Here is a 23,975-nt window from a genome sequence, read left to right as displayed (position 1 = left end):
TACCTGTTCTCCCTCCTACTTAGATTGTGAGCCCTGGGCGGGACAGGGACTGTGTCTGACCTAATTAATTTGTACCTACCTCAGCGCTTAGAACAGTGTTTGACGCATAGTAAGCGTTTAACAAATACCCTCAAAATTAAAAGAAAAAAAAAGAGCGGGAAGGCACGGGCAAAACAGTGTTCTAGCATCTTGTGCCCGTCTGGGCCCCAGCCCTCTCTGCCCCTCCTGCTTCCTCCCGCCCCACCCGAACGTTGAACCCAACCCTCGTTCCCTTTCCAGCCAGTGTCAATCAGTGGCTCCAGCAAGGTCACCCTAGCCCCATCCCCCGGATTCGGGACAGTTCCTTTCATCCAGGCTTCTGAGATGCTCCCCCACCGCCCCCGCTCCAGCCCGGCTCAGCCGGATAGATAACCCCACAGTGTTTCTTCTCCCAGCTGAGCACTGACCCCCGACCCCAGCCAGGACCCCTGCCCCACTGCCCCCGGCGTTCTAGCCTCGGGAAGCAGGTCCGGGGGTCGAGGGGACAGAGACAAGGCGTTGTGGGGGTCGGTGGATGTGAGATGGGGACAGAGACGGGGGTGGGAGTCGGGGACAGAGACAGGGCGCTGTGCGGGGATGGGAGGGGGCAGAGACAAGGTGCTCTGGAGGAGATGATGGGGACAGAGACAGGGAGCTGTGCGCGATGGGAGGGGACAAAGACAGGGTGCTTTGGAGGGGCAGAGGCAGAGCGCTGTGCGGGGACAGAGACAGGACTCTGTAGGGGAGGGTGGGGACAGAAAAAGGGCACGGGGGGGAAGATGGGGGAGGGGGCTGAGACAGGGCGCTTTGCGAGGATGGAGAGGGACAGAGACAAGGTGCACTGGTGTGTGTTGGGGGGAGATGGTGGGGCAGAGACAGAGCCCTATGGGACCCGGGAAGTGGGGGTGAGGGGCGAAACCAGAGACAAACATCCATCCCCCGACTTCGTCCCTTCCCGACTTCACCTCTCCTCCTCTTCCTCCTCCTCCTCTTTCCCCTTCTTCCCTCCCTCCCTCACCTGCTGGCCGCCCCGCCCTCGCCCCGGCTCCGCCCCGGCCCCCCCCTCCCACCACATACACACACACCTCCCTCCCCTGCCAGATCGGCCCCCGGGACAGAGCGGCGTGGAGCCCCGGACACCTGGGTCCCCAAAATGATTCTCGGTGAGTGGCCACCGCAGCCTCCGCCTCCCCGGCCCCCCTCCCAACCCCACCGCCACAGCTCCCCCCTCTTCCCCGTTCTCGAAGCCGTCCTCCCCCACAAAAAATCTGGTCGCTCCTCTGCCCCCCCAATCTGGTTGCACATCTACCCCTCAAAAATCTGGTTGCACATCTGCCCCCACCAAATCTGGTTGCATATCTTGACTCCGGAAAGCAGCGAACCCCCGAAATTCCAGGGAGTTCAAAGGACGGGACGGGGGAGGGGGTCGAGATGGAGCGCGCCCCTTTCCCGGAACGGGATAATGAGGTCGTTATAGAGTGCTAGGACTCCTCCATATTACACGGGGTTACAGAGGTTGAGGGTCTCAGGCCTGGCTGGGGTGGGAGATGGGGGGGGGCAGGTGTTTCCCGACCACAGAAGGAAGTGTGGGGAGGGTTGGGGGCTGGGAATGGGGGGACGGGGGCGCTCGGCTGGAGGGGTTCAGGGAGGTGGTGAGCCGGGGGGATCCTCGTGGGAGGATCAGGAAGGTGGGGGTTGGAGTCAGAAGGGGGAAACAGAGTCTGGGGGGAGAGGGTTATCGGGAGCTAGATGAGGGATGGGAGACTAAGAAGCAGGGGGCGGGGGGACTAAGGGAGAAGGGTTGGGGGGCCCGGGAAGCTGAGAAGGCCGGGCAGCTCCAAACCTGTCTGGGGTGGGGCCTAGGGGCCGACACGCTGAGGCCTGCCCCGGCCCCAGTCCCGCCCCCCTCTGCGGGCCGGGAAGTTTAGGAGAGGAGCCCCTTCCTCTCCCCAGTCCCTTCCCCTTCGTCTCCCACCCCCCGGTCGGGCTAATCTCCCCTCTCTCCGGTGCCCCCGCTCCCGCAGGCCCCAACCAGCCCCTCTTGTCCCCTGGCTTCTGTCCCTTCAGGCTGGTTCCTGGGCCCCTATTAGGGCGGAGAGAGACCCCCCCCCCCCCCGCTCGACCACCTGTGCCACCCTGCTCGCCCCCTCCCCCCGCCGCTCGCGCGCGCGCGCGCACACACACACACTCACTCACACATACGCGCGCGCACACACAAATATACATCCACCCTGCACACCTGGCTCAGCCTTGCCTCCGGGCCCCTGCTCAGCCTGGCCTTCCCCTCTCGCTCCTCGCCCTGCCTGTCTCCTGCTGTCTGTCTCCGGTTGTCCCTGTCACCGTCTCTTTGTTTCTCTCCCCGCTGCGGGCTCCACTGCCCTGGAGCTGGGGGCCAATTCGGCTCCACATTCCCCATCGTGCTGTGACACCCTCCCCTAGGTGTAATTCCCCCCCCCCCACCCTTTTCCACTCTCGACCCTGAATTCCACAGCCTCGTGCGACCTCCCTCCTCGTCCAACCCGATTTGCTTGTATCTACCCCAACGCTTCGTACAGTGCCCGGCCCATAGTAAGCGCTTATCAAATGCCGTGATTGTTATTATCATTACCCCGCTACCCGGGGACCGAGAGGAGCAGACCCCTGGCCTGGCCCCGGACATAGAGGAAGGGGAGAGAGGGGCCGTAGTCCGATCCGAGAGAAGGCCCGGAGGCAGGACTCCTGGGTCTTCCCCTCTCCCCCGCCACCCCTCCTCGGAGGGGAGAGTTCCCGACGCGAATAATTACCCCTTGCCCTGTACCGCCGCAGGAGGAGACAGGGCTGGGCAGTGGCGCCCCACCACCCAGAGAGGGAGGAAGGCGGGGGAGACGCCCAGTGTCTGAGCCCCCCCCCCCAACCCAACGCCCGGAGTTTGGGGTTCGGATTCCGCCCCGCGTTCCAAGTTCCTGACTCTGGGTTCTGAGTTAGAAGCACTGGGTTCCATAGTTTAGGATCTCAGTTCATCTCCCCGATCTTGACTTCCCGACCTCTCCAGGACTGCTCGGGGAATTTCGGAATTTGACTCCAGGTTGGGGGTCCAGGGAACAGTCCTGGAGTCTAGACCAGGGCCAGGGGGAGGTGGGGGAGAAGGGGGGCGTTGGTGGGAGGAAGGGTCCGAAGTCCCCTGTATCTCCCAGCTTCAGACCCAAGAACCAATCCCCCCAGCTGCCCCTCCCCCGTTTTTCCTTCCCAAGGCTCCTAGGCCCGGACCCTGACACTGCCCCCCCGCCCCCGACATCATCTTTCATCTCCCGACTTCGATCAATAGCATTTACTGAGCGCTTACTGTGTGCGGAGCACTGTACTCAGTGCTTGAAAAAGATTGATATAACAGAGTTGGTAGGTGCATTCCTAACCAAAATAAGCTCGTAGTCAAGAAGGGGAGACACCATTAATATATTGAAGCAGCGTGGCCTACTGGATAAGAGCCCGGGCCTGTGAGTCAGAAGGACCTGGGTTCTAATCCCGACTCTGTCGCCTGTCTGCTCTGTGATCTTGGGCAAGTCATTTAACTTCTCCGTGCCACAGTTATCTCAGCTGAAAATGGGGGTTGAGACTGTGAACTCCTTGTGGGACAGGGATTGCATCCTATCCGGTTTTCTTGTATCCACCCCGGCGCTTAGAACAGTGCCTGGCCCATAGTAAGTGCTTAACAAATACCACAACTGTTATTATTATAAGTAAATTACGGGTATGGATATAAGTGCTGAATAAAGGGTGCAAATCTAAATGCAAGGGTGAGAGGGAACCGGAGAAGACCCTCTGATGCTTGTTTACTTGTATTGATGTGTGTCCATCTCCCAATGTCCCTTTCTCCTCCCCCCCCACCAGACTTTGAGTCCGTTGTGGGCAGGGATTGTCCCTCTATTGCTGTATTGTAATTTCCAAGAACTTAGTACAGTGCTCTGCACGCAGTAAACGCTCAATAAATATGACTGAATAAATGAATGAACAATCTGCCCCTCCCTGGGGAGGGGAACACCAAGACAGGCCCAGGCGGGCCGCAGGGCTCTAACTGTGCAGTTCCTAAGGTAGGTTGGGGTGGTCGGTGGGGGGCGGGGGAAGGGGCAGAGTGAAGACCCCCGCCCCCACCCCAGTCCAGACCGGTTGAGGAGTCCGAAGCTGCCGGGAGAGGTCCGAGTCGCGGACCGCCCGTAGCGATACTAAATGTGTCCTGTGGGCTTAGGACCGAGGGAAATTGGAGCCTGCCCTGGAACTATTAATGTTCAAAGTGTGGGGGAGGGCGGGGGGGCTGTAGTGGCAAGGAGGGCGCTGGGAGCTCGGATGCCGGAGGTCTAACCTCTGCTGGCCTCCTGGGGACGGGGGCGGGGGTTAGGGGACGGAGGGTCTCTGAGGGGGGCAGCAGACAGCCGGGCTCAGGGTTAGGAAGTCCTGACCCTAGGTGTGCCCGGAGAAGGCCGGACGGGCTCTCCCAAGCAGGTAATTAGGATAATGAGCGTCCCCGCCCTCTCCACGCAGCCTACTAGGCGTTGAGACGCTTAATTCTCCCATCTCTGTCATTCATTCGTTCGTTCATTCATTCAATCGTTTTTATTGAGCGCTTACTATGGGCAGAGCACTGTACTAAGCGCTTCGAAAGAAAAATAGAGAAATAAAAAGGGACAATCCCTGCCCACAACGGGCTCACAGTATGGATCCCTCCCACCCCCATATCTCGGGCCTCTCCCGGCCCCAAGAGTCCAATCCCCCAGTCTGGCTTATAATAATGATAATAATAGTATTTGTTAAGCGCTTACTAGGTACCAAGCACTGTACTAAGCGCTGCGCTCCTCTGGTTCCGGCAAACTGAATGGATCGGGGAGAACACCCCGTCCTGACCTCCATCCCCTCCTCCTCCCCCTGAGGCCCCCCGGCTCCGGTTCAGCAGAGCAGAACCGAGAGACAGAGAAGGGGTAAGGGGGGTGGGGAAGGGGAGGCTGGGGGAGGGGGTCGGGGCGACCTGGGAGATGGGAGGGGACCAGAGACCGGGGCACCGCTCTGGGCAGGGGGCGGAGCGGGCAAGGAAAAAGGGCTGGGGGACGAGGCCAGGATGCCAGCGTGGGGGCGGGGCGGGGGGCTCGGGTGTCTCTCACCATTCCCGGGACAGCTCAGGGCTCGTTAAGGTTTGGCCCCCCGTGCCAACTCCGGGGCGCTGGCCGGGGAGGAAGCAGGCTAGTGTCCCCCGAGGCCCTCTGTCCCCTTCCCCCGCGTCTCCCCGTCTGAATGAATGAATGTTTGCCCCATCCTGGGTCCTCTATCCGCCCCTCCCCTCCCCGGAAGCCCCCCACCCTCCACGCTGTTTGCGGATGATGGGGGGTGGGGGGCTTCCAGTTAAACCCCCAGACCCAGGCCGGGCCCCTCCCCCTCCTTCCTCGCCGGGAGCCCCGTCCTTCCAGCTGGAAGAGGGTTAGGGGGTACAGCCTCCCCCAGGCCTGACCCTCCCCCATCCTCTCCCTCCACCCCCTGTCCTCCTCCTCCTCCTCCTCTTCCTCCGCCTCCCCTAATCCCTGCTCCCCCGCCCTCCCCTCTGCCCCACTTTCCCGGGGCCCTGATTGGCTGTTTCTCCCTGGCCGGCTTGAGGAGGTTGGGGGGGAAGGGGGGCAGGGGGCAGGACCAGGGACAGGGCACTGCCAGGCTGGGCAGCCCTGCTAGGGGGGGCGGGGGCAGTTTTCCGGGGCACGTGGGCATCGACCAACTCCAGGTACTGGGTCCTAGAGGTGGGGGGCAGGGGTCGGGGCAGGAGGGAACTAGGGGGTCCTTCTTTCCTAGCTGGGCCTGAGGGGGGGGACGAGGGGGCACCTGGGCAGCTCGGTCTCCTGTGTCCTTTGTTCGTGAAGTGGGGAGAGGCCTGGGCGCGGGGCGACAGGCCTGGGATGTTTTGCCTACTCCCCCCTCGACCTCCAGATTGCTACAGGAGTCTGGGGGTGACGGACTGAGGCGGGGGGAGGGAGGCAAGAGGGGGCTGGGGCGGAGGGAAAGGATTTTCGATTCCTCTTTCGGGTCGGTCCCACAAGCTCCTGGGCCTTGTCTAGGGAGCAAGGCTTCCTGCCGCAAAGGAGAAGCAGAGAAGGCCGAGCTGGGGAAACTCCGGGAGCTGGGGTGGGGGGTGGGGGCAGTGGGAGTCTCAGGACCCCGGCCTCCCCAGCTCCCGCTTTGGCTCGCGGGGGAGAGGGTGGTCATGAGAGGCCCTCGCCGGCTCCCAACAACCTCCCGTCCGACCCTAGCCTCGGCCTCAGTTTCCCCTCTAGGGATCCTGGGGGGTATGGACAGCAGAGCTGGGAGTTATGATAATAATGATCTTTGTTAAGCCCTTACTATTTGCCGAGCACTGTTGTAATCGCTGGGGTAGATACGAGGTAATCAGGTTGTCCCATGCGGGGCCCACAGTCTTAATCCCCATTTTACACATGAGGTCACTGAGGCACAGAGAAGTAAAGTGACTTGCTCCAGGTCACCCAGCAGACAAGTGGCGGAGCCGGGATGACAACCCAGGTCCTCTGACTCCCAAACCCGTGCTCTTTCCACTGAGCCACGCTGCTTCTTATAGGACTCCCGGGTTCAAGGCCCACCCCTGTCTGCACGCCCACAGATCCGCCCCGACCCCTGAGGTGGGGAAGCTCCCGGAAGCCCGATGAGAGAGGGTGGGTGCGGGGTCAGAGCAGAGGTTGGGTCCAGTTTGAACCCCATCCCCTGACCCCAGAGGGTGGTACGGACCCGGACCCCTTCCCCACTCCCTTGGGCGATCCCCTACCCTCTGAGTGACCCCCGGTGAGGTCCTTTCCCCCCCCCCACCCCACCGTGACCCCTTCAGGCCGAGCTCTGACCCATTCCTCGTCCTGCCGCAGGCGGCCTGAGCCGGGCAGGACCCCTCCCCGTGTTCCATTCTCCGGTCATGGCGCCCCCGGCCCCGCCGCCCCTGGACATAAAGCGACTTCTGCCCTTCGCTCTGGAGCCGGCGACTCCGCTCGGCCTCTTCGGCGGCTTCGGAACGGTAAGACGGACCCCGGCCCACCCCAGGCCCAGACCCAGGCCCAGCTCAGGACCAGCCCAGGCCCAGCCCCCGGCCCATCCACATCCCCCCTCCTCGTTCGCCCCGGATCCCCTTTTCGGACCCGAGCTGGGATGGAGAGGCGCTGTCCGGGGGTGGAGGGGGAGGTCCTCAGGGGTGACCCTTTCCCTCCTCGACGCCGCGACCCTCGGGATCAACTTAGACCGACGCCTCCCGCCTTGTGCGGACCACCCCCCGGGGGGTCAAAGGGCAGAAGACAGGCGGGGCGGGGAGGGGAGAGCCTCCTCCTCCCCGGGCCCCGGAGTCCGAGCCCCCAGCCCCACCCCCGGCTCCGTCGGCCCCTCCCCCGGGGCGGGACTCCGTCCTGACCGGCGCCGCCTCCCTCCCGCCTCCCTCCCGCCTCCCCCGTCCCCGGGCCGGGCCGGCCGCACAACCGAGGCACCCGGGCAGCCAACACCGCCTCCCCCAGCCCCCCTCGCCCCCCGGCCCGGCCCCCACCTGCCCCGGACCCCCTCGGCCCTCCCCCTCCCCCCCCCCGCGCCATGGAGCCGCGGACGCCGGGGTCCCGCAGGGTAAGCCACCCGCCCCCGCCTTTCTCGACCGCTGCCGCAGCGCTCCCCCCTCCCCCCACCCCCGCAAATCCCCCCCATCCCCGCTCCCCCCCCAGCACTGCCCTCCGACCCCACATTTCTTCATCTCCCCTTCGCCCTCCACCCCGGGTCGCCCCTCTTTCTGGACTGCTGGGTTTGGGGGGAGCTGAAGGTCCCGGGCTCCATCCGCAGAAGAAGGGGATAGGACTGCCCCTCGCCGCCCCCTCCCCTTTCTCCCTGGTTCTGGTCCTTGATTTCTGAGCCCTGAGCTCTCCCCCTCCACCCACGGGCAGCCCTGGCGGTGCAGAGGGCTGGCCTGGGGGAGACGGAACTGCCCCACCCCAACGCCGGACACCTGGGGGTCCATCTTGCATGGCCGGTCCTCCCCCCTCCCCTCTTCATGTCCCCCATCGCCTCTGCGGCCACCCCAGAGGGCACCCAAGGTGTGAGGGCCCTGAGTGAATGGAGGAGGGGGGCTGCAAGGGGAAGGCTCTCCCACTCTTGCAGGGTTCCTGGCAGGAGCAGGAACAGGACGCCTGGGTCTTTCCTGAGCCTAGGATCGGAGGAGATGGGGGATAAGGAAACAGTGGGGTTTTTTGGAGGGGGGAACATAGTTCCAAGGCCTCAGCTCCCGGGAGAGAAGGGCCTTGGGATCGGGGGTGATTGGGGGCCAAGACCCCCCCCCCAGCCCATCCCCCGCCCCCGGCTGCGGGCTGTTGGCGGGTCAGGTTTCCTGGCTGGTTATAGGGTTTCAGGTTGGGCAACATTCCACCCCCCTACCACCGCCCGCTTCCCCCCCAACCCGCATACTCTCTGCAGGGGCAGGGAGGAGGGACTGGGGGGTCAGGCCGCGGTGGGGCAAGGGGTGCGGAAAGACACCCCTGCTTGACCCTGGGACACAGGACAGGCAGATGGACACACACACAGATCAGAGAGACAGGCAGGTGGATGCACACGTACATTGGAGATGGACAGACAGATGGACACATGGGGCAGAGGGAGGCAGTCAGAGGGATACACAAAGACTGATGAAAGATGGAGAGACATACATATGTCAGAGAGAGACAGACACGTGGACCAGAGAGACGGATGCACACATGGGTCAGAGACAGACAGATGGACACTTGGGCCAGGGACAGGCAGATGGATAAGCACACAGGTCAGAGAGACAGACAGTTGGACACCGAAGTTAGAGAGAGAGAGATCAACAGAAAAATGGACACACAGGATGGTGTAATGGATAGAGCATGGGCCTGGAAGTCAGAAGGTCATGGGTTCTAATCCTAGCTCTGCCACGTGACTGCTGTGTGACCTTGGTCATGTCACTTCTCTTCTCTGGGCCTCAGTTACCTCATCTGTAAAATGGGGATTGAGACTGTGAACCCCATGTGGGACAAGGACTGTGTCCAACCCAATTTGCTTGTATCCACCCCAGCACTTAGTAGAGTGCCTGGCACATAGTAAGTGCTTAACAAATGCCATAATTATTATTACAGGACAGACAGATGGAAACACATAGAGGTCAGAGAGACAGATGGGAAGACGGAAACATGGACCAGAGAGAGACAGCACACAAATTCCAGAGAGAGGTGGACACATGGGCCAGAGAGCGACGCATAGACACACAGGTCAGAGACACAGACAGATGGACACATGGGCCAGGGAGAGACCGACAGTTGGGCAAACATCAGAGAGACAGACAGATGAACACCCAGTCTGAGAGACAGACAGATGCCCATACCCCTACACATAGACAGATGGAAACACACAGGTCAGAGAGATAGACAGACAGATGTATACCCAATCAGAGAGAGAAAGATTATTACACACAAAGGACAGACAGATGGAAAAACACAGTTCCGAGACAGACTGATGGACACACAGAGAGACAGTTAGATACACACACACACACAGGTCAGAGAGACAGTTGGACACCCAAGTCAGAGAGAGACAAACAGACGGACAGCCAGTCAGAGAGAGACAGACAGACACAGGTCAAAGAGACAGGCAGATGGACACACGGGCCAGAGAGAGACAGGCAGAGGGACACACAGAGACAGGCAGGCAGAAAGATGGACACACGGGCCTGAAAGAGACAGTTGGGTGGACACATAAAGGCAGATGGACAGACATAGGTCAGAGAGAAACAGGCAGGTAGACACACAGCAGACAGAGAGAGACAGGCAGGTGTACACATAGGCCAGAAAGAGATCAGTGGACAGGTCAAAGATAGAAGACATAACCAGGGGACCCAGAGACCCAGGTTTTCTTTCTCTCTGTCCGTCTCTGTGTCTCTCTCATGGCCAACCGGACATCTTCCATAACTGACCTGAAGCCTTGGAGATGGAAAAAGAAGAGAATAGGAGGGACTGGAGCAGAGAAGGGCAGAGAGATTGGCACCTGTTAAACCATAAACCCGAACCAGCCAAAGCAAAAGAGGGATAATTGGTGGGGAAGGGGACACAGAGAATCTCTTTCTCATCCCAAGCTTCTCCCTCTCTTCCCTGCTGCCCCCTCCCCAGGGAAACTGAAGGTTACTCCCACCTCATCCCTCTTTAATGATGGTGTTTATCAAGTGCTTACTTTGTGTCAAACAATGAGTCAAGCGCTGGAGGAGGTTCCAGAATCATCAGATGGGACACAGTCTTTGTCCTACACAGGGCTCATAGAGAGGGAGGGAGAGCAGGAATCTTCTGCCCATTTCACAGAGGAGGAAACTGAGACGCAGGGAGGTGAAGTGACTTGCCCAAGGCCACACAGTAGGCCAGGTAGTGACAAATACCCCAGTCTCCTGACAGCCGGGCCTTTTCTCTTTCTGCTGGCCACCCCCACCTCCTTCCCCTTTGCTCCCAACTCTTCCCCTCCAGCCCCTTGCTCGGGGAACCCCCGGTTCCCACATTCCAGAGGCCCAAGGCCCCAGATCAGACACTGCAGTTCTCTCTCCACAGCCCCGTTGTTCTTGTGGGCCTCCCACCTCCCCCATGACCCGCTTCCCCCCAGCCCCAGCCGCATTCCACTCTGGCCACTCCCCCGGACCCCTGAGGGGGTTCTTTTCCGGCTCAGGCTCAGACCCCAGGCAGCAGCCCTCATCCCACTCCCCGGAGAAGCCTAAGTCACAGCCCTCTCCTTCCCCTACCCCCGCCCCTTGGCCAGCGCCTGGAGACACATCTGCTGATCTGCCTGAAGGGTGGAGGGATGGGGAGGGGGTGAGATTTCCCAACCCCGCCCGCCACCCCCCCCCCCCTCCCGGCTCTGGGAGGGGACGTTTAGAAGTCCTGGGCCCTCAGATTCCCACCGTGTCCTCCACCGACCTGAATCCAGCACAGCCTCCTTGCTCCTCCCCAGAAGCAGACGCATCTTCGGGAGCGGAGGTGGCTGAGGACGTGGAAGGGATGGGAACCGGGAGGCTGGTTGGAGCTGGAATTTCAGGATTTGATCCCCGTCCCCCTCCCACCCCTTCCACCAGGTCCAGCCCCACAGCTGCCTATGTGGGCTGTGGGATTCCTTGGAGGAGGAACAGGGGTTGGGCAGGTTGGAAACACTGGGGTCGGTCAGGAAGGTGCAGGGATGGAGGGGAGGAAAGGATGGGATCTCCAGGCTCCTGACCCATTGCCCACTCCCCACCTGGCAGACCGGTGACCTCCGGGGTCAGTGTGGGGCTGGGGGTCACCAGCTCCCTGTCTCCCAGATGGACCCCGTGCAGAAGGCCGTGCTGGCCCACACCTTCGGGGGACCCCTGCTCCGGACCAAGCGGCCTGTCATTTCCTGTAACGTCTGTCAGATCCGCTTCAACTCCCAGGTAATAACAAGCGTAATTTATTGTGGTATTTGTTAAGCGCTTTCTATGTGCCAGGCACTGCCCAGAGCACTGAGGTGGCTACAACGAAATCGGGTTGGACACCGTCCCTGTCCCTCATGGGGCTCACAGTCTCAAACCCCCTTTTACAGATGAGGGAACTGAAGCACAGAACAGTGAAGTGACTTGCCCAGGGTCACACAGCGGACACGTGGTGGAGTCAGGATTAGGACCCATGATCTTCTGACTCCCAAGCCCGTGCTCTATCCACTACACTATGCTGCTTCTCTAGTGAGGGTGGGTGACAGGGCAGAAGGACGGGGGACCGGGGTCTGTTGGAGTGGAAGAGGGGGTGGTTTCTGGGCCATTTGATGGGAAATAGGCACAAAGTCATTAATATGTAATGATAGTAACTGTGGCATTTGTTAATAATAATAATAATAATGTTGGTATTTGTTAAGCGCTTACTATGTGCCAAGCACTGTTCTAAGCGCTGGGGTAGACACAGGGGAATCAGGTTGTCCCACGTGGGGCTCACAGTCTTAATTCCCATTTTACAGATGAGGTAACTGAGGCACCGAGAAGTTAAGTGACTTGCCCAAAGTCACACAGCTGCCTAGTGGCCGAGCCGGGATTCGAACCCATGACCTCTGACTCCAAAGCCCGTGCTCTTTCCACTGAGCCACGCTGCTTCTCTAAGCGCTTACTATGTGTCAAGGAGTGGGGTAAATATAAGATAAACAGTTGGGGCACAGTCTCTGCCTCTCATCTGGGCCAGCAGACTGGAATATGTCTGTTATTCTATTGTACTCACCCAAGCACTTAGTACAGGACTTTGCACAAAGTAAGTGCTCAATAAGTACGATTAAATGAATGAATCCTGGCCGGACTCTCTGAGGTCATCACAGCCTGCCCTTGCTTCCACGCAGGAAGGCCAGTGCTTGGTCAGAGTGACCCCTGGAAGGCTTTGGCCCACCCCTATCTCTGGACTGTAGACCCTATGGAGGCTGAGAACCCAGGTGTCCTGGACCTCTCCCCCATCCTGCCTCCCCCCCTGCTAAATTCCTCCCCTGAGCGGAATCCAGGTCTCCCCTGCCCCACCTCGTCCCCAGATGCACCTTTAAGCCTGATGGGGGAGAAGAAAGGGGCAGAGAGAAATGCTTTGAGATCTTCCTGTTAATAGAGGAGGGGCTGAGGACAGGGTCTTTTGGACGGGGAGGGGGAGATAACCCTCCTCGGTGGGTCAACACCAAGGTTCATCACAGGAGGCACAGCAGGTCACCAGGACTGGAGCAGACCCCACAGCCCTGTCCAGTCCCTATCAGCTTCCTCTTCCTCCCCTTCTTCACCAATATCATCACCCTCACCTTCAACCCTTCCTCCTCCTTCTCCCCTTCTTCCTCTTAATAATAATAATGATATTAATAATTGCGGTATTTGTTAAGCACTTACTATGGGCCGGGCACTGGTACTAAGCCCTGGGGTAGATACAAGATAATTGGGTTGGACACAGACCCTGTCCCACATAGGGCTCATGGTCTTAATCTCCACTTTACAGATGAGGTAACTGAGGCACAGAGAAGCCAGGTGACTTGCCCAAGGTCACACAACAGACAAGTGGCGGAGCCGGGATTAGAGGCTAGGTTCTCTTACTCCCAGGTCCACTAGGCCATGCTGCTCCTCTTCCTCCCCCCCCCCACACTCCTCATCACCACCCACCCCCTCCTCCTCCTCCTCCTCATTATCCCCCTCCACAGCATGTGTCGGTCACCTGCTGTGTAGGGACACACTGTCCTGGGCCTCCGGCCCCGCCTGGGTCTGGCCTTGGCCCCCAGCACCACCGGGCTGGTCAGCGAGACAGCGGGCTGGGCGTGCGGACGGACGCTGGGTCTGGATGTGACTCAGGCAGGAGGGCGGCGGCAGTGGAGCGGCTTGGCCTCTCCTAAGAGGGGATCAGGGTTTTGGCCGGGGCTGGTGGGTGGGGTCCCCTGGGCAGGCGGGGGTCTGAGTCAGCTGCCTGGGCTAGGCCAGAGCCCTGGCTCTCTGCCACTCAGCCCAAAAGCACCAGATTCAAAAGCCCCGGCGGCTCTTGGTGGGTCCGCTTGGGGTCTCGACTCTTCCTGCCCCTCCTTCACTCATTCATTCATTCAATCGTATTTCATTCATTCAGTCGTAATTATCAAGAGCTTACTGTGTGCAGAGCACTGTACTAAGCACTTGGAAAGTTCAGTACAGCAAATAAAGAGAGACAATCCCTGCCCACAGCTGGCTCACAGTTTAGAGCACTTACCGTGTGCATAACACTGTACTAAGTGCTTGGGAGAGTAAGCCCCACTTTTCCTCATCTCCCACTCCCTTCTGGGTCGCCCAGACTCACTCCCTTTGCTCTTCCCCCTTGCCAGCCCCACAACACTTATATGTAGATCTGTTATTTTATTTATTTATATTGATGTCTATTTGTATTGATGTCTGTCTCCCTCTTGTAGACTGTCAGCTCATTGTGGGCAGGGATTGTCACTCAATCATCCTACTGTACTTTCCCAAGCACTTAGTATAGTGCTCTGCACACAGTAAGCACTTAATATATATGATTGAATAAATACAATGAAACAAATGACATATTGCCTGCCCACAATGCTCAGCACCCCTGGGGCTCCCCCTCCCCCAAAGCCTCCCTCCTCCAGCACCCCTGATCTGACCCCTCTCCTATGCAGACACCCCTACTCCCCCAGTGCCCTCGTATGGCCCGGGGCCCCACCCACACAGGGGGTTTATTCATTCGTTCCTCTATTCATTCATTCAATCAATCATATTTAGTAAGGGCTTACTGTGCAAAGCACTGAACTAAGTGCTTGGGAAAATACAATACAACAATAAACAGTGATATTTCCTACTCACAACGAGCTCACATTCTTTGTCATATTTATTGAGTGCGCTTACTGTGTGCAGAGCACTGTACTGAGTGCCTGGGAGAGTACAACAATAAACAGGCACAATCCCTGTCCACAGAGAGCTTACAGGCTTGGCGAGGAGATAGACATTAATATAAATAAATTACAGAAGTGTACATAATAATAATGTTGGTATTTGTTAAGCGCTTACTATGTGCCGAGCACTGTTCTAAGCGCTGGGGTAGACACAGGGGAATCAGGTTGTCCCACATGGGGCTCACAGTCTTAATCCCCATTTTACAGACGAGGTAACTGAGGCACCGAGAAGTCAAGTGACTTGCCCAAAGTCACACAGCTAAGTGGCCGAGTGCTATGGGGCTGGGAGGGGGGGTGAACACAGGGAGCAAGGCAGCATGATGCAGAAGGGAGTGGGAGAAGAGGAAAGGGGGGCTTAGGGAAGACTTCTTAGAGGAGATGTGCCTTAAATAAGGCTTTGAAGGGAGAGAAATTGTCTGTGGGATCTGAGGAGGGAGGGCGTTCCAGACCAGAGGCCCTGCAGACACAGGTGCTGCTAAGGCCTGCTGAGCACTGTGAGGGTTTGGAGGGGGTTGGGGGGCTGCCCTTGGGTGAAACCCCTCTGCTCTGAGGAGGTTGTGGGCTGGGGAGACAGAACCCACTGCGCTCTCTTCCAGGTCTTCCTGACCGGACACTTCCCTTGGAACATTGTGCTTTGAGATCCCTGGACAGGGTTGCTGGTATTCTTCCACCCCTGGATCAGATTTTCTTGTGGACACAAAGTAGTCCCTGGAGCAGATGTGGGGGTAAGGGGAGGTGTCCTGGGGGGAGTGTCTAGGTGGGGGCATCCTCCTCACCACCTGCTTCCTCTCCACACAGAGCCAGGCGGAGGCTCACTACAAAGGCAACAGACACGCGCGGAGAGTCAAGGGCATCGAAGCTGCCAAGGGTCGGGGGCGAGAGCCGGGCTCCCGGGAGGCCGGGGACGGGGTCCCGGTTGCCAGCAGCCCCGGTGGCGGAGATGGCGGCGGGGGCCCTGGCCCAGGTGAGTCTCCTCCTCGGGTCTCTGTGCTGGTAGGTGGAGATGCCTACATGGGAGAGGGGTCTTGGGGAAGATGGGGTGGTCTCTGAGTGAATGGGGGGATGTTGGGTGTGGAAGGGGTCTCTGGGTGGATGGGGGACTCTTCCTGTGGGGGTCTCTGTGCAGGTGGTTGGGGGCTTTATCTTTGCCAGTGGGGGATTCTGAGGGGGAGGTGTTTCTGTGTGCCTGGAGGACTCTGGGCAGAGGTCTCTGTGTGGATGGAGGACTTTGGGTGGGTGGGAATCTCTGTGTGGATGGGGACTCTTTGCCGGTAATGGGCTTTCTGTGAATGGTGGGGACTACTTACCAGAATGGGACTCTGGGTGGGGGGGAGGCTTTAGGTGGGGGGAGGGGGCCTCTGTGTGGGTGGTGGAGGTCTCTAGGTGGATGGGGCTATCTCTATGAGAGAAAGGTGTAGTTGTGTCTCTGTCTTGCCACCTGGAGGGATCCCCATGAACCCAGGGTTACCAAGCCGCTGACAGGGACCGGGCTGGTGGCTCTGGGCAGGCCAGGGGTCTAGAGTAGCCCTGGGCCCAGGCAGGATGGGCCTGAAGAATCTGTAAACTTCCAGCCTTGATCTGGGGTCAGGGGAGGGGTGTGAAGGGACTACAGGAGCCTGGGACCCTTCTCCTAGAGGAGGCCACTGGAGGGGATGAGGCCTCCCTTCCACCCAGAGGCCCCAGGGGTCCAGCTGCACCAAAAGCAAGGACTGGCAAGATTCACTCCTCTCCACCCCCGTCCTCCCTGTGACCTGGACATCGGATCGGCCGTACATCTTTGATGGCCATAAATTATGGAGCAGCGGCCCAGCCTCTGGCGTCTCCTCCAACCCTCACTGTCTGCCTGCCTCTTGGCCTAGCTGGCTGCCTCGCTAGGCCGTGTGTGTGTGTGTGTGTGTGTGTGTGTGTGTGTGTGTGTGCGCGCGTCCATCCATCCATCCGTGTTTTGGTATCTGTCTTTCTCTGTTCCTCTAGGTATCTCTATTAATTTCAATCTCTGTGTGTGTGGTCTGAGTGTGTGTCTCTGTCTCTCTGGGTGCCTCTGAGAGTCTATCTCTGTGTGTCTCTGTGAGTGTCTCTATCTCTGTGGTTGCCTGTGTCTCTGTCTATCTCTGTGGGTATCTCTGGGTCTACCTCCTTGGTTGTCTTTGGGTCTGTGTCTTTCTGTGTCTATTTCTGTGGGTGTCTCTGTGGTTACCTCTGTGAGTGTCTGTATCTGTGGGTATCTCTGTGCCTAGCTCCATGGGTGTCTCTGGGTATGGGTCTCTCTGTGTCTATTCCTGTGAGTGTCTCTCTGGTTAAATCTCTGGGTGTCTGGGTCTCTGTGGTTATCTCTGTGTGTGTCTCTGTGGCTGTGGCTGTGTCTCTCTCTCTCTCTGGGTGTCTCTGTGTCTAGGTCCGTGGATGTCTCTTGTTCTCTGTTTCTGTGGGTGTCTCTAGTTATCTCTGGACCTGTCTCTGCGTCTACCTCTGTTGGTGTTTTCAGTCTCTGTTTGTGGGTGTCTCTGGGTTGTGTTTGTCTCTGGGTCTGTGGGTGTCTCTGTGCCTGTGTCTATCTCTGCGGGTGTCCCTGAATGTCTCTGTGTTTATCTCTGGGCAGGCGGCCGAGGGGGCGGAAGGGTCTCTCCCAGCCACTTCCCAGCCTGGGCTCCCGGCCAAGATCTGAGCTAAGCAGGGAGGACCAGTCTGCTTCTGGGAAGGGAGACTGCTAGGGACCGGGGGTGGAGGCCCCCTCCCCAGCCCCATGGCGGGCTTGGGGTCTCCCAGGACCCTACCGCAACAGGGTTGGATGGGAGGAGGCGCATCTGGGGGGCGGGAAGGACATAGGAATTTCTGGGATCTCTCTGGAGCAGTCTGCTAGTGCGAGCCTCCTCCTCCACAGCCGTATCTTCCTGACGCTCTTCTTCCCATCTGCAGGAGCAGAGAACGGCCTGGGCCCGGCCCCGGTCCCGGCCCCCAGCTCCCCACTCCCACGGCCCAGTCCCCCTTCACCCCAGGGCTTCCAGGAGCCGGGTCGGGCCGGGGCGCAGGCTGGGACTGGGGCGCAGGCCGAGGGCGGAGCCAGCCGGGAGGAGGAGGAGAAAGCCAAGCGCCTGCTGTACTGTGCGCTATGCAAAGTCGCCGTTAACTCTCTGTCGCAGTTGGAGGCACATAATAAAGGTAGTAGACCCCAACCCGAACCCTCCACCCCCCAAATTTCCCCCCTCAACTCTCCTCAGCTCCCCAGACCTCTGCCCCACCTACTAGGCTGCAACCTTCCCCTTTCCCATGACATTCCCCCACCCCAGCCCCCAATAATAATAATTGGAGCATTTATTAAGTCCCTCTGGACTGTAAACTCATTGTGGGCAGAGAATGTGTCTGTTGCTATATTGTACTCTCCCAAGCACTTAGTACAGTGCTCTGTACCCAGTAAGCACTCAATAAATACGACTGATTGATTGACTGCTTTCTATGTATCAGGGACTATATCTTGTCCCTCTGGGGTAGGTACAAGATAATCAGGTCAGACAGAGTCCCTGTCCCACATGGGGCTCAAGTCTAAGTAGGAGGGATTAAAATAGCATTTAATTCCCATTTTACAGATTAATTGATAAATGATGGTATTTATTAAGTGCTAGAGAGAATACAGTACAACAGATATGATAGACATGTTTTCTACCCACAACGAGTTTATAATCTAGAGAGGGAGACAGACATTAATATAAATAAATTATGGATTACATAAATGCTGGAGTGGATATCAAGTGCTTAAATGGTACAGGTCCAAGTGCATAGACTACACAGAAGGGAAGGAGGGAATGGGAAAGAGAGAGATGTGAAGAAAGGAATGAGTAGGGAAAAATGCTGATTTCAATCGGAGGTATTTATTGAGCGCTTATTGTGCACTAAGCATCTGGAAGAGTACAATATAACAGAGTTGGTAGAAACGTTCCCTGCCAGCAATGAGGTTACAGTCTAGAGGATTAAGTGCCCTGAATTTGATGGGGGGGAGTTTCTGCTTGATGTGGTGATAGATGGGTATCTACTGGAGGCACTTGAGGAGTGAGAAGACATGTGCAGAACAATTTTTTAGACAAATAATCTTGGCCACAGAGTAAAATATGGACAGGAAAGGGGAGAGGACGAAGGCAGGGAGGTTAGCAAGGGGGTTGATGCAGTGGTTGGGGCGGTGTAACAAGTGCCTAGCTCAGCATGGTAGAAGTTTGGATGGAGAGAATTCGGGAGATGTGGAAACAGAATTGATTGAATATGTGGGGTGACGGAGACAGATGATGAGTCAAGGATAATGCCAAGTTTGCAAGCTTGGGGGCCGGGAATGGTGGTGATTTCTACAGTGATGGGAAAGACCGGGGGAGGAGACACTTTGAGAGGGAAGATGAGAAGCAGCATGGCCTATTGACAAGAGCGCAGGCTTGGAAAGCAGGGGAAGTGGGTTTTAATCCCAGGTCTGCCACTTGTCTGCTGTGTGATCTTGGGCAAGTCACTTAACTTCTCTGTGCCTCAGTTACCTCATCTGTAAAACGGGGATTAAGACTGTGAGCCCCATGTGGGACAGGGACCGTGTCCAGCCTGATTACCCTGTAATCTACCCCAGTGCTTAGAGGAGTGCTTGGCACATAGTAAGCACCTAACAAATGCCATTACTATTATTACTATTATTAGTTCAGTTCTGGACATGTAGAGTTTGAGTTGATGGAGGATCACCCAAGTAACGGTGTCCTGAATCAATCGATAAATAAATCATATTTATTGAGCGCTTACTGTGTGTTGTTGTAGTGTACTCTCCCAAGTGCTTAATATAGTGCTTTGCACACAGTAAGCACTTAATAAATACGATTGAATGAATGAATGCATAACACTGTACTGGGTACTTGGGAGAGTACACCACCACAATATAACAGACACTTTCCCTGCCCCCCTGAAGGTAGAAGGAAAGAGAGACAGTGGAGAAGTCTGTCCTGGAGATGTAGATTTGGAAGCCATTAGTGAAGAGATGGTAGTTGAAACTGAGAGTTTCAAGGCTGTAGATGGTGAATAGGAGGGGACCCAGAACTGAGCCTTGAGGGATTTCCACAGTAAGATGGTGGGAGGCAGAAGAGGAGCCCGTGAAAAAGACTGAGAATGAGTGGCCAGAAAGATAGAAAACCAGCAGAGGACAGTATCAGTGAAGCCAAAGTTTAATAGTGTTTTCAGGAGTTGGGTGGGGTTCCCAGTGCCCAAGACAGCTAAGAGGTCAGGGATGATTAGGGTGAGGTGGAGTCCATTGGATCTGGAAAAGAGGAAGTCGTTGGTGACTTTAGAGAGAGTGGTTTCAGTGAAGCAGCTGGACGCCAGATTACAAGGAGTCTAGAAGGGAGTCGGAGGGGAGGAAGTGGAAGCAGCAGATGTAGACAACTCAAAGAGTTTGGAGAGGAATAGGAAGAGAGGGATGAGGCCATAGCTGGAAACGAAAGAGAGGTCAAGGGAGGGGTTTTTAGGATAGGAAATACGTGGATGTGTGTGAAAGCTGAGGGAAAGGAGCCATTGGAGAATGAGCAATTAAAGATTCATCCATTCATTCAATCGTTCATATTTATTGAGTGCTTACTGTGTGCCAAGCACTGTACTCAACCCTTGGGAGAGTACACTATAACAACAAACACATTCCTGCCCACAACAAGCTCACCGTCTAGAGGGGGAGATAGGCATTAATATAAAATGGCAGGGAGGAAGGGAAGAAGGCTGAACACAAGTGTTTTAATAAGGCGTGAAGGGATGGGGATGGAAGTGCAAGTGGAGGGGGTAGATTTTGAAAGGAGATGGGCCCTCTCTTGGAAGATGGCTGGGTAAGCTTCCCCTCTAGACTGTAAGCTCGTTGTGGGCAGGGAATATGTCTGTTTATTGTATTGTACTTTTCTAAGTGCTTAGTAAAGTGCTCAGCATACAGTAAGCGCTCAATAAATAATGACTGAATAATAATGTAATATTTGCTAAGTGCTTACTGTGTGCCTTGCACTGCACTAAACGCTGGGATATTCATTCATTTATTCTATCAGTCGTATTTATTAAGCACTTGGGAAAGTACAATACAACAATAAACAGTGATCTTCCCTGCCCACAACTAGCTCACAGTCTAGAAGGGTAGATAAATGCTGAATGAGTGACAGATAACTGAGGCACAAAGAAGTTAAGTGACTTGCTCAAGGTCACATGGCATACAAGAAGTGAAGCTGGGATCAGAAAACAGGTCAATCAATTAATAAATGGTATTTACTGCGCACTTACTGTGTGCGGAGCACTGTAGTAATCCGTAACCTTTCTAACGGTTCTTCTGTTATCATTGTTATGGTCTCTATCCATCTAGCTGCTGGTCTGCCTTTTCCGTGTTTTCCCTGGACTATTCCTAGCATTAGTGTCTTCTCCAGAGAATTAATCCTCCTGATTGCGTGTCCAAAATATGCTAATCTAAGTTGAGTCATTTGGCCTTCCAAAGACCACTTTGGCTTAGTTTGCTCAACTCTATGGATACACTTACCCAGACCCATATTCTTGCCAATAATAATAATAATAATTATGGTATTTGTTAAACGTTTACTATGTGCCAAGCACTGTTCTAAGCACTGGAGTAGATACAAGGCAATCAAGTTGTCTCATGTGGGGCTAACATCTTAATCCCCATTTTATAGATGAGGTAACTGAGACACAGAGAAGTGAAGTGACTTGCCCAAGGTCACACAGCAGACAAGTGGTGGAGGCGGGATGAGAACCCATGTCCTCTGACTCCTAAGTCCGTCCTCTTTCCACTAAATCACGCTGCTTCTCTAATAAGCCTTGCTGGTTTTCAGCCCCAGATCTCGGACCCCCAAACCTCCCCCTCTCCTGGTTGGAAGGCATGCGGGGCAATGGGTTAGGAGGTAGGGCAGTGACCTCTAGCCTTCTCCTCCCCTGACCTCCCTTCTCAGGCACAAAGCACAAGACGATCTTGGAGGCCCGGAGCGGACTTGGACCCATCAAGGCCTACCCCCGGCTGGGGCCCCCCGCCCCCGGGGATCCCGACCCCCCCTCCCAGGATCGCACCTTCCACTGTGAGATTTGCAACGTCAAGGTCAACTCCGAGACTCAACTCAAACAGGTGGGACCTGCCCCCAGCCCCAGCTTCCCTTTGGGGGAAAGGGGAACCTGTGGAAACTGAGAAAAATTAGGCGTGTCTACCCCAGATCCCCAAACCCCCAAGTGCGGACTGATCCCCCGTTGACCACACTGACCTTCCCTCCAGCCCATCCTTTCCCTGACTCTGGGCCTCTTCCTTCAGACCCCACCCTGACCGAGCCCCTTCTCTACTCCAGTCACCTCCCCAAACCTGACCACGCTACTTGGTCTTGCCCTGCCTCTGACCCCATCCTCTTCACTGGTCCTGCCCCTGTCCCTACCCCACCCAGATCACGCCCCTTTCCTTTGCCCCTCCCCAACAACCCTTCTCCCTATCCCTAACCATGCTCCCTAACCCAGTCTGCCCTCCAGATCATACCCATTCCTCACCATGCCCCTTTTCTGCCCCTAGCCATGCCCTCTTTCCCAACCCGCCCTCTTGACCATGCCCATTTTGTGCCCCACCCCTTACCCACTGACCGTGCCCCTTATCCTACCCGTCTTCCGGACCGCCCCCATTCCCTACTCTGCCCCTGACCATGCCACCCCCTCCTCCTCCTCCTCAGCACATCTCGAGTCGACGGCACCGGGATGGAGTGGCCGGGAAGCCCAACCCCCTGCTCAGCCGCCACAAGAAGCCGCGGGGACCCGGGGAGCTGGCGGTAAGTGCGGGAGGAGGCTGGGGAGGCCGGAGAGGTAGAGGCCTGCAGCTGGGGGAGAGGGTGGGGGTTGGTAGGCTGGGGAAGTCGAGGCCTGCGGCTGTGGGAGGGGGTGGGGGCAGGGGTTGGATGACCGGGGAGATTGAGGCCTGCACCTGTGGGAGGCTGGGAGGTTGGGGAGGTCGAGGCCTGCACCTTTGTGAGGGGGCGGAGTGTTGGAGTCCTGGAGCTCAGGTGCCTGGGTCCCTGACCGCCCACCTCTCCCTGCCCAGGGGGCCTTCGCCTTCGCCAAGGAGCTGCCCAAGTCTCTGGCCGCCGGCCTGCTGCCCAGCCCCCTGGCCGTGGCGGCGGTGATGGCGGCGGCCGCCAGCTCCCCGCTGTCCCTGCGTGGCCCGGCCGCGCCCCCCCTCCTCCAGGGACCTCCCCTCGCCCACCCGCTCCTGCACCCCGCCCCCGGCCCCATCCGGACAGCCCACGGCCCCATCCTCTTCTCCCCCTACTGACCCACCTCCTCGGAACCCAGGCGCCGGGCTCTTCGTCTTAGAACCCAGGCGGCCGGGCCCCCCAGCCTGCCCCCTGCTTCTACCTGGGGAGTGGGCTGACTCTCTTCCTACCTCCCTCCCCCCCTGTAAAAGGGACAGGGAGCTCGGGAGGACCCCCTCCCCCAAGTTTATTCCAGCACCTCAGGGAACCCCATCCCTTCACCCCCATCCTTTCCCCTTGGGGACCCCCTCCTCTCTCCAAAGCCTTGCCCGTCCACCTCACCTTCAGCCCAGTCCAGACTGGGCCACAAGCCATTCCGGGGGGAGGGGGAGGGCCGTGGGGGGGGCGGGAGCCGGCTCCTCCAGGCAATAATTGGACCTTGGGCCGCCCTCTCCCCGCTTCTGCACCCCCTTTCTCTCCCCCTCCCCCAGACCTGAGTGCTTCCGCGGGGAGGGATGGGGGGGCGGCACCCCAGAGCACTTTTGGTGACTGCACACCGTGAGGTCACCGTGTCTGCCTCCCCCCTCCCCACAACCCGGGTTCAACCTTACACACCAGCCCCGGGGGGCGGCCCTCCCCCCAACTCCAGCCCCCTCCAATTCCGCAAAACTGTGAGCAAAGAGCAATAGCCCCCCACCCCACCTCGCCCTCTCCCCCCCCAGCGCTCTCAACTGCACAACTCCAGCTGGGGGTGGGGAGACACCCCCCCCCCGCCCTTCTCCCTTTATTGCGTTGTCTCCGTCCTACCCCTCATGCCCTCTTTTCCGGATTCTGCTTGACAATGTAGCATCTCTGACCACCAATAAAATTCCGCCCCCCACCTCTGGATCTCCTCCGCCTGCCGTGCGTCTGCTTCTGGGGATGGAGAAGACCGGGGGAGCTGCCTCACTGGCCACTTAAATGGCCGAAAATCGGGGCGTCGGGGTCCGCAGCGGTTAACACAGAGCTGGGAAAGGGCCTAAGTGGGGCGACTGGGGGAAGGGGCGAGGAGCTTCCTGCTTGCGACCACGAGAGGGCGCCCGAGACGAACATCCAATAGGTCCATACGGAGGAGTCGCGCTCTTTATTAATAATAATAATATTATTAATATTTGTTAAGTGCTTACTATGTGCCAGGCACTGTTGTAAGCACTGGGGTAGATACAAGATAATCGGGTTGGACACAGTCCCTGTCCCACAGACGGCTCACAGTCTTATTCCCCATTTTACAAATGAGGTAACAGAGGACCGGTGAAGTGACTTGCCCAGGATAACACAGCAGGCAAG

The 23,975-nt window shown here is 57.6% G+C and overlaps 1 protein-coding gene across 3 annotated transcripts; it reads left to right on the top strand.

The window, feature by feature from the left end:
* Positions 1–1,099: 1,099 nt before the first annotated feature.
* Positions 1,100–23,537, top strand: ZNF385A (zinc finger protein 385A). 3 transcript variants are annotated; one of them, XM_029072837.1, is made up of 8 exons: positions 1,100–1,181; positions 6,900–7,045; positions 11,342–11,452; positions 15,235–15,400; positions 17,353–17,595; positions 21,381–21,550; positions 22,134–22,229; positions 22,499–23,537. In XM_029072837.1, the coding sequence occupies exons 1-8, from the start codon at positions 1,172–1,174 to the stop codon at positions 22,727–22,729; spliced, it is 1,173 nt and encodes a 390-aa protein (XP_028928670.1). In that variant the 5' UTR covers positions 1,100–1,171; the 3' UTR covers positions 22,730–23,537. The 3 variants fall into 3 exon arrangements, with proteins under 3 accessions (XP_028928670.1, XP_039769309.1, XP_028928672.1); XM_039913375.1 differs by lacking the exon at positions 1,100–1,181 and adding an exon at positions 5,692–5,755; XM_029072839.1 differs by lacking the exons at positions 1,100–1,181; positions 6,900–7,045 and adding an exon at positions 7,582–7,635.
* Positions 23,538–23,975: the final 438 nt, after the last annotated feature.

The sequence above is a fragment of the Ornithorhynchus anatinus genome, chromosome 10 (assembly GCF_004115215.2).
Source record: "Ornithorhynchus anatinus isolate Pmale09 chromosome 10, mOrnAna1.pri.v4, whole genome shotgun sequence".
NCBI classification, from domain to species: Eukaryota; Metazoa; Chordata; class Mammalia; order Monotremata; family Ornithorhynchidae; genus Ornithorhynchus; species Ornithorhynchus anatinus.
Note: the sequence above shows the minus strand (reverse complement) of the source record. Positions and strands in the feature narration are given on the sequence as shown.

Coding starts and splice junctions, on each gene's coding strand:
- ZNF385A (XM_029072837.1), top strand. Junction 15,401..17,352: donor CGGCGGGGGCCCTGGCCCAG/GTGAGTCTCCTC, acceptor TCCCATCTGCAG/GAGCAGAGAACGGCCTGGGC. Junction 21,551..22,133: donor CCGAGACTCAACTCAAACAG/GTGGGACCTGCC, acceptor CCTCCTCCTCAG/CACATCTCGAGTCGACGGCA.